This window comes from Diabrotica undecimpunctata, chromosome 5 (assembly GCF_040954645.1).
Source record: "Diabrotica undecimpunctata isolate CICGRU chromosome 5, icDiaUnde3, whole genome shotgun sequence".
In the NCBI taxonomy this organism is placed as follows: domain Eukaryota; kingdom Metazoa; phylum Arthropoda; class Insecta; order Coleoptera; family Chrysomelidae; genus Diabrotica; species Diabrotica undecimpunctata.
In genome coordinates this window covers 28,390,891-28,400,395 of record NC_092807.1, presented here as the reverse complement: position 1 = coordinate 28,400,395, position 9,505 = coordinate 28,390,891, and the positions used below count along the sequence as shown (strand labels likewise).

The 9,505-nt window shown below is 32.9% G+C and overlaps 1 protein-coding gene across 1 annotated transcript; it reads right to left on the bottom strand.

Annotated features, from left to right (window-relative positions):
* Window positions 1-6,834: 6,834 nt before the first annotated feature.
* Window positions 6,835-8,795, bottom strand: LOC140440576 (uncharacterized). Its single transcript, XM_072530954.1, has 2 exons — window positions 7,989-8,795; window positions 6,835-7,788 (listed from the first exon to the last, which is right to left on the bottom strand). The coding sequence occupies exons 1-2, from the start codon at window positions 8,374-8,376 to the stop codon at window positions 7,490-7,492; spliced, it is 687 nt and encodes a 228-aa protein (XP_072387055.1). The 5' UTR covers window positions 8,377-8,795; the 3' UTR covers window positions 6,835-7,489.
* Between the last annotated feature and the right edge of the window lie 710 nt (window positions 8,796-9,505).

Genomic DNA, 9,505 nt, shown 5'->3' with positions numbered 1-9,505 from the left:
CATGAAAAACGAACCCGATGCATCCTTTGTCACTCAACAACCAATATTAAGTGTAGGTTGCATTACATGAAAAATGTTTTATTAAATTTCATAGCAATACGCAATAATTTTTTTATATTATTTTCTTGTTAATTTATTTAAAACTCTTTTATATGATTTAATAAAATATTCCAAACAACGTATTATTAAATTTTTTTAAAATTTTACCTGCCCAGGGTTGCCTTTTAGCAATTGTCAAAAAAGAAGAAGTTTTTCATTTTTTTAACATATATTTTTGTTAATTTTGTGACATTTAGAACATAAATTTTTCAGAAATTAATAAAAAATAAGCATAAATAATTCTGGGCATTAATGGGTTAATTTGTCAGCAATAGTTTATGTCTATAAAAAGACATAAATACATTATAGTACTATGATAAATAAACATCTCGACTAAATAGGTATATATTTTATTTATGGTTTTTCGAACAACGATGGAGGTTTTAGGTATATGAGCTTTGTAATTAACTCTGCCATAATATAGATTGCGTATCAAACTCACTGTTTGACGAAGTTTCTTTTACAGTATAGTGCAAGCAACATTTTTCATTAGAAATACTCTGGAGAATCCCCACTGAGTTTAAAATTAAACTTTTCGCTGCTAGTGGGCTGGCTGACCGCTGTTTTTTATCACATATATCGATCTATAGGTCAAAAACTCTATACTAAGATCTGTGCTATATTTTGTGCATTTTTAATAGAATTTAATATACTATAAATTAATATAATGTAGTGTAATAAATGTAGTGTATTACACTATCAATACAAAAAAGGCAGTTTGTAGAAGTAATTACATAGAAACCAGTTCAGTTTTTTATTCTTAACCCTTCGGTAATGTTTTGGAATATCTCATACCTTAGTCGTAGATCCTTGGTTAGCTGTTATTTGACGTTATCACTGATCGTACGCACCTGCTTATTACAAGACTTAAATAAATATGCAAAATGCATATATTGCATATTTCATGCAAATATCTGGGGATAAATCGTCATTATTATCTAGCCTCAAAAGTCTACTGCTAAACATAGGCCTCTTCCTCGTGTTTCCACCTCGTCTATTTTACGCCACTCTTATCTAGTTTTTATTTTGTCTTCATAAATCCATCACATCATCTCATCCCTTCCTAAATCATAAGTCTATCATGTAGCCGGTCGACCGACGCTTCTCTTGTCTTCCCTTGTTCATCATTTCAATAACCTCTTTGTGCATCGCCCATCCATTATTCTAGATATATCTCCTGCTCATCTCCATTTTAGTCTGGCTATCCTTTCGATGACGTCAGTTACTTTGGTTCTTCTCCTGATCTCTTCCTGACATATATCGCTCCATTCTTCTCTGTGTGACTCTTAGTTTGGTAGCCGAGGCTTTTGTTAAAGTAAGTGTTTCTGCTCCATATGTCAACACTGGAAGGACGCACTGATCAAATACTTTTCTCGTCAGGCATATGGAAAGGTCACTTTTAAAAGTTTCTCTCACTTTTCCATATGCTGCCCACCCAAGACCGATTCTTCTCTTCAGTCATGGCTCTGATTATTCTTATCAATCTTAATTTCATGCTGTAGGTATTTATATTTATCTACGAGTTCTACTTCTTTCTCACCAGTACTGATATTTTGGTTGGTGTTATTATTTTTATTTTCGAAATGTTTGTATTTAAACCTACATTTTCTGTAGCAATAACAGGTTTCATTATAATCTTTCTTGCCATGCCAGAGCCTCAGCTATCATGACTATATCATCAGCGATACGTGAGTTGTTTAGATGTTCTTCATCTATTTAAATTCCATTTATCAGCCAATCCAAATTCTTAAAACCATATTCCAGCACAGTGTTAAAAAGTTTAGGTGACATTGACATGGTCTAACACTCTGCTCTATTTTTATGCGATTACTATTAGTATGTAATTTGACAGTGGTTGTTGCCTGTAGGTATATATTATATAACAAGTAGTTTAATTTTTTCAGATAATAGATCTCCTTTAAATCCGGAAACTAATTGTCAAAACCAAATTCAGATTTCTGCTTTAATCTGTGCCTTCTAAGAATTGCAAGGCAAAACAGACGTTAATAAAGATGTAATTAGAGACATGCGGAATCTAATATTGCATTCCACAACATATCTCCTCAACTAAGCAAAAATCCTTAGCGAATTGGTTTTTAGTGCTCATAAAGAGTATACTTAAATAAAAGGAAAGCCAGTTAAGATTTGATTTCACATACAGTGCGTCTCTATATCCGCCTATACGTATTTCATCCTAAAAGGAACCTTCGGAGCGGCTATTTACAAATGCTCTGAACGTGAAAAGTTTGTTTTTTATCCATCATTGTTTCGCAAAATTGTTATTCTTTCATCTGGATCATCCCCGTTTAATTTCTGTACAAGTGTGCGTCTAACGTCTGTTGACTGCGTTATGGATCTTTCTGGATATTTATCATTAAGTAAATTACACACTTCCATCTGAGTTCGCGACTTGTGTCTATACCCAATTATCATGAGTACTTCAATTCTTTGCTTTACACTCAAATTCATTTCTTCTTCCAAATAATTCTAAGCAATAACACAAAACATTCACGAATTAATACAGTTATTGTACTACTTAATTTTTATTGAAGGTTACTAAAAATAATTATATTTCACTAAAAACTAGTAGCAAACTACTTTTTGCAATTGATAATAAATAATTTATTTTCTAAGCGCATATCAGAACCATACGCGACAAATAAATGAGTACCACAGGGATCGGTGCTGGGACCATTATTATTCCTAATTTTTATTAACGACCTACCAGATCGCATAAGGGCACTTATAATATCAATGTTTGCTGATGATACCTCGTTAATAATCTCTGCACGTACACTCGAGGAATTAAAAATGACAATGAAGACTGTTGTTGACTGCTTTTTACGCTGGTGTAATACCAACAGACTAATATTAAACATTTACAAGACGGAAATTATTTGTTTTCATTCATACAACTCATGTACCTATGACTATATCTTAACCATCCATGATAGAAACAATATGTTATCTTCCACTCACTCTACAAAGTTTTTAGGTGTATTCATTGATTGTAATCTCAAATAGTCAGAGCAAGTGAATTCAGTGAACATGAAATTGGATAAAGCTTTTTATGCTATATCTAGAATTAAAAACACACTACCCATCTAGGCATTAATGAACGTTTATTATAGCCTTGCTTACAGCCACATGTGCTATAATGTAATTTTGTAGGGGAACTCAGTAGATAGTAACAAAGTGTTGATTACCTAAAAAAAATTATCAACAATCAAAAAGGTTATCACCAATCTTGTAAACCAAATTTTATTAAACATCAAATTTCTACTGCCTATATATCTATAAATGTTTAGTTTATTTAAAAGAGGAAATTAATACATTTCCAGTAAATTCAGACAATCACTATTACAATACAAGAAGTGCTGAATCTTTACGAGTTCCTAAATACAGAACATCCAAATTTCAAAATTGCTTCAGATATATGGGACTGACCCTATACAATCGTTTGCCAAAAACTGTGAAAGAAATACCACTTTCCTCTAAATTAAAAAAAAAATGTTAAAGATTTACTCTTAAGAAAAGCATATTATTCTATAAATGAATATCTTGAGGACAAACTGCAGTAGCTTCATATTTTACTTGTAAAAATGTTATTTTATATATTTTATGTTATGTCAATTTTTTTTTTATTTAAATTAACGTGCGTTTGACATCTATGGTCATTAGCACGACTTACGATTTACATGGTAATATCATATTAATTACTAAATAATGTAGTTAACGTTTAACATAAAGAGAAAATAATAAAAACTTATAATATAACATTTATATTTTGTTGAGCAGTTGACTTTTCTTGAGGAATTTTCTAACCTTGTTGATTTGGTCTGTGCTGTTTAGGACCTCTTTGAAGTTAGTACTGATATCGAGCTGTTGGCGTATTTTGGCATAAAAAGGGCATTCGATAAGTATGTGCCTGATTCGGAGAGTCGTATTGCAGTGCTGACATTTTGGTTGTGGAGATAATGTCATCAAGTAGCCATGAGTTAGACGGGTATGTCCTATACGCAATCTCCGTTTGATTGCCATATTTTTTCGAGATAAACTGGGATAGGTAAGAAGGTTCACTGAGGGTTTAATTTCATGCAGCGCTGAAGTAACATTATTCCAGTGAATCTGCCAGGTGGATCGATTCAGCTTCTTCAGTCTAGCTTTGAGATCGTTGCAAATTTTTGTATTCATATTGGTGTCCGTGGATGATGCGGTTTTTTTGGCAAGGCAATCAGCTATTTCGTTACCACTAATACCAACATGGGATGGTACCCATATCAGAGTGATAGTTGTATTTTGGTTTACAAGAAGCTGATATGTGTCATGAATATCTTGGACGATAGGATGGTTGGTGGATATAGCGTTAATGGAGTGTATAGAGGAAAGTGAATCAGAGCATATGGCTATGTGTGTATTTGGATATTGTTGGGCATATTTGATAGCATGTGAGATAGCTAGTAGTTCACCAGTGCGGATGCTACACCAAGGAGAAATTTTAGATACTTAGATAGGCTGTTGTACAGTGGTTACAAAATATCCAACACCACTTTCAGTCTTTGACGCGTCAGTGTAAAAAACTATGTTATATTTATTTTTGTTTATAAGTTCTAGAAAGAGAATTCTTAATGTACTAATACTGGTATTTTCCCTGTTAAACTTGGTGAGGGAAATATCATGATGTGGGAGTATGTTGGTCCAATAGGGATTATTGGAGAATGGTAGAGTTCTGGTTTCAGACAAATTTATATCTTTTAGTAATGGTTGTAGAAGACTAGGAATAGGATTTATAATTAAGTTACATGAAGGGTTGTTATGGGGATGATGTGATGATGTAATTAAATGATATACTGGATTGGACGGATTGGAAGAAATTGCAGCAGCATAGGAGAGAAGAAGGTTTTCTCGCCTAAGCCATAGAGGAGGTTCATTAGCTTCACAGTAAAGACTTTCTGCCGGATTAGAACGGAATGCTCAAAGACATAGACGAATAGCTGTGTTGTGTACTGTATTTAGTGAATTTAAGATTGATTTAGTACCATTCAGTAACGTAGTTTCTTCCGCGCCCCAATGATAATGTGAGAGTGTTTTGATTATATTTAACCTTTTTAGGCAAACTCCTTTAAGTTCCTGTATGTGTTGTTTCCAGGTTAATTTTGAATCATATATCAGCCCTGTGTCAATTTTGTTACACTGTGAATATTGTATTATACACATTAATGTTTTTTATACTGAATTCTGTTATGATGTATCCTATACATTTATTTTGAATGTATTAAAGGATCAATAACATATGACTATGACTATGACTATCTTTCAAATTATATCCATTAGACCCCGAGTATTATACTTTTTTGGAATTAGCTTATTTTTATCGATTTAAAAATGTCATAAAATACAGGGTGTTACATTAAAAAAAAAGAGCCGATGACGTCATCACCTTAATGTGTATCATCTTTTATAATGAAATTTTGTTGTAGAATGTAAAACATTAAACTTACAAATCTAAAGTGTTTTAGATTTTTTTAAAAAGGCTTTTCATTTAGGAAATATCGAATTTATTCCATACTTTACGGACACACTGTATTTATTTATTAATATTGTGTCATTTAGGGGAACTAATTGAAAATCACTAAATTATAGAACCAGTCACCTAGTCAACAGCCTATAAATGTGACGCGTTTACACGCGATAATTGCAGTTATAAATGTCAAAATTTCTCTTCGACCGGTTCACGATTTATCATCAGAATAATTGAAGGGGTGGCTGCAATAACCAGGTAGCTCCGTATTTTAAAATTTGTGGGAAATCGAAAAAAACCTCCAAAAATTCAAAATTAGTTTATTTTTTATTATTTTTTTTCCTGTGGTGAAAGCATGTAAAGAAAAAGTTTTTACGTAGTTTTTGTAAATATTGTAAATATCATATTTTAATAAAATAAAAAAAAATTGGAGCTGCTTTGCCAAAAATATACAAAAAAAATAGTTTTAGGTTTATTTATATGTTATTTGGATACAAAAAGTAAAGAAACTAAATAAAATGTCCTTATTACATTAATATCAAAATACAAACTAATCAGTGGAATATGAAAACATAAAAAACAGGTAATATTCTTCTTAGGTTACTAGTGTTCATCTTCAGTTTCGGAAGTTTGGCATTTTTCTGGCTCTACAGGAACAAGTTGTTGGTAGTACCACATTTCAGCCTCGCCAACATACTGTCTGGCCAATTCCATGACATTTAATAGCTTATTTCTTTTCAAAGGCAACGGTGCATTATAAACCTTATTGTGTACTTGTGGAAAAATCGGTACACAAGATTTCTTTAAAAGAACGAAATCCTCAGTCACAAAACCATTCGCTGACTCTGAGCACGTAACAGTCTCTCTATGTGTATCACTAAATTCGATAACTTTATATTTCGATATGGTAAATTTTGCACCAAAACTATTTTTAATATTGCTTTTCTTAAAAAATGGCTCAAGAACTTCTTTATAGTTTAGAATCATATCTTGTTTAACAGTTTTCACAATAAACTTCTTACTGGTATTTGCTATCATGCGACTCCATTCCTCTGGCAGATAAACTCTTTCTTTCTTTCTTTTTTCTTTTTCCACCAGAGCAAACGACCTGTCGCAGGGCAAAAAACTATGCCCAGGTTCGGGATAACGATGTCTTATTCTCTTGAATCTTCCATGCAATAGAAGAGATTGCCAAAAGTAAACAAGAACGGAGTTCTTGTTCTGCGCAGCGCAGTTGTCACTATAAACGTAAAGGGTTGTTACCTGAGGATCAATGTAGTTATTAATAAAATCGTGTAAGCAACTTATCACTTCATTTGGAGATTTCCGACCCGTTATTTCATCGAAAACATAAAAGTAACTCTTCGAAACGCTGCCCTTATGGATACAAAATGGATAAAACCACAACTGGCGCTTGTAGAACACGTCACCAGAAGGAACATGTGGCAGGGGCATGTTTTGTTCAAAATCAAATGACATGACTTCAACTCTGGGATCTTCCTTAGCCAAAGCAGTTTTCTCTGTTAAATCTTTATAGAAAGTATCAGCTTTAGTCAGGTGCACTTTTTTTTCCACCTTCAATGTGTTTTGAGTTTCATCATCTTTGGCACATTTTATTTTATTGTCAAGGATGTCGCAAGTTTTGCAAGTATCTGTTCTAGGGTGGCCAAAGGTTAAATTAAAATTTTCCACAAATACACGCCGATAATATGTGTATGAAACTTTTGGCTTAAACTCTGGTGTGTCTAATAGATTATGCTGTTCTGGTTCATATTTTTTTAAATACAATCTGTGCATAAGCCTTAAATTCAGTTCGGATGAAAGATATCTTCTGTTTAGGTTATCATTTCTGCTATAATGGCTTTTTCTTCATGGAAAGCTATTTATATGATCCTCAATGGACTTGATAATTTGATCTGGGATTTTATTTGGTCTAGTTTCATGGCGCCCTCGCATGTCTTTCGGACCTACTATCTGTGAAGCCATATGAGTCGCTATTCTCTCCACCCTGCTTTTCGTTATTGCGTGAATGTTCATAAATGCCGTTTTACACACTTTTTTCTCAAATATGCCTCTCTTTATTTTATATAAAAACGTTTGGCCTCTTGGAACTCCACCACCTCCTTTCGGTCGCCTTCTGTCAACGTTTCTCGTCTGTATTAAACCACCTGAAAAAAAGAACAGAAAATCAATATTTCGTAAAAATCATTATTTGCCGTCCGTACCAACAGGTATGGAAGGCTATTGGAATCGTCATTTATTTGTTTAAATATCAAATAAACCTCGGAACCGAATCTGCATACCCAAGAACCTATGAAACGATATATAACTAATACGTGCTTTCAGGCGCCAATAATTTTATCCTTACCTAAATAGATATCTTGTTGCTCTTTATCACCTATTTCATAAAAAGACGTGAAAATTTTATCAAGAGTTTCTTCGCTTATGCCTTCAAAACATTTGAACCGGCACTGGCATGGACCTCCTCTACTTCGTCTTTCCACTATGTTTCCTTTAACATTAATGTACTCTTCACCTTTAGATCTTCTTAATTTTCTCTGGTTTCGCTTCCACATATTCGGCTCCCTGCTCCTCTTTTTCGATTTTTTATTTTCAACCAGTCCAGACGTAGTGGCAACATTGCTTGCAGCAACTTCGTTTACAGCATTCTCCTCACTTGATTCGGAATCAGGAATGAAATCCGATGACGAATCTTGAAACGGTTCACTTTCACTTGAACTGAGTTCACTTGCCATTTCAAATATAAATAATACTAAATTTTATTCACTACGAATCGTAAGAAAAGTGTGTATCTATGTATAACAACACGTCGATCTGAACTAAACTAAAACACAACGAGCACCTGCGCTTGCCCGACTAAACGAGTAAGTAACTAGTTCACGGCGGCGCATGGGAAAATGAACAGGACCGTATTACAAACTGTTTAGAAATAGAATAATATTAAAATTATTGTATTATTACATAAAATTCAATAGAAACTAAACAAATACATGAAGGAATCAAACTTATTTTTTATATTCCATGCATATTTTTATATCTTTTCTATTATATTATTTTGTCAACAGTTAAGTGCAAGAACCAGGCAGCTCCAGGAGCTGCCCGGTTCTTGCTACAAACCGAAAGCAAGGTAGCTCCAAATATCGTTGCCAGTTATGTGCCGTTATTAAGAGGTACCCGTTTGTTGCAGGGAACGATCGGCCGATTTTTGTTAAGAGTAAGTCACTGAAAATCTCATTTTCGTAAAAAAGTGGAGCTGCCTGGTTATTGCAGCCACCCCTTCAATTCCACGCCAGTAAATCGTTATAGTGCACAGATATTTTATTTGCGAACCTGGCATAATAAAAAACAATGTATTAGATTTTTTGTTGTTGTAATCACAATTTTGTCGTAGTTTAATATTTGCATTTAAAGTTTTATTTAAATGTTTACAAAAGCTTTCGAAGGGAATATTTTATTTTAGAGTTTTTTGTATTCTGATTGTGCTTTTTGTGGCAACAAAGGGAATAAATAAATCTACAAAATAGCGTCCCTGTGTTAGTTTATTTAAATTGATATCAATCAACGTTGTATTCTTTCTAAATATTATTTTTGTTTTGTTTTCATTTTAGCTGTAAATATAGTACAAAGTTTATAAAATATCACCGGGATAAATTAATTTTTTTTGACTATTTAACTTTACCAATGCTTACCAATTAAAATTTGGATGCGAGAGGTGGCATTCGGATTTTTGCAGAAATAGTTCGATGATAATTTTAGTATTTTATTTATTGTATGGCACTTGACACATTTACATTTAAACTTATATATTTTGTATAAAACATAATACATATGTTTACAAACGAACATCTAACTTATTTATATAGT

Excerpts from the sequence above, each read along its gene's own strand:
- LOC140440576 (XM_072530954.1), bottom strand. The coding sequence starts at position 8,376 with ATGGCAAGTGAACTCAGTTCAAGTGAAAGTGAACCGTTTCAAGATTCG. Across the intron at positions 7,789-7,988 it reads GCAACAAGATATCTATTTAG|GTGGTTTAATACAGACGAGA; the intron begins GTAAGGATAAAA and ends TCTTTTTTTCAG.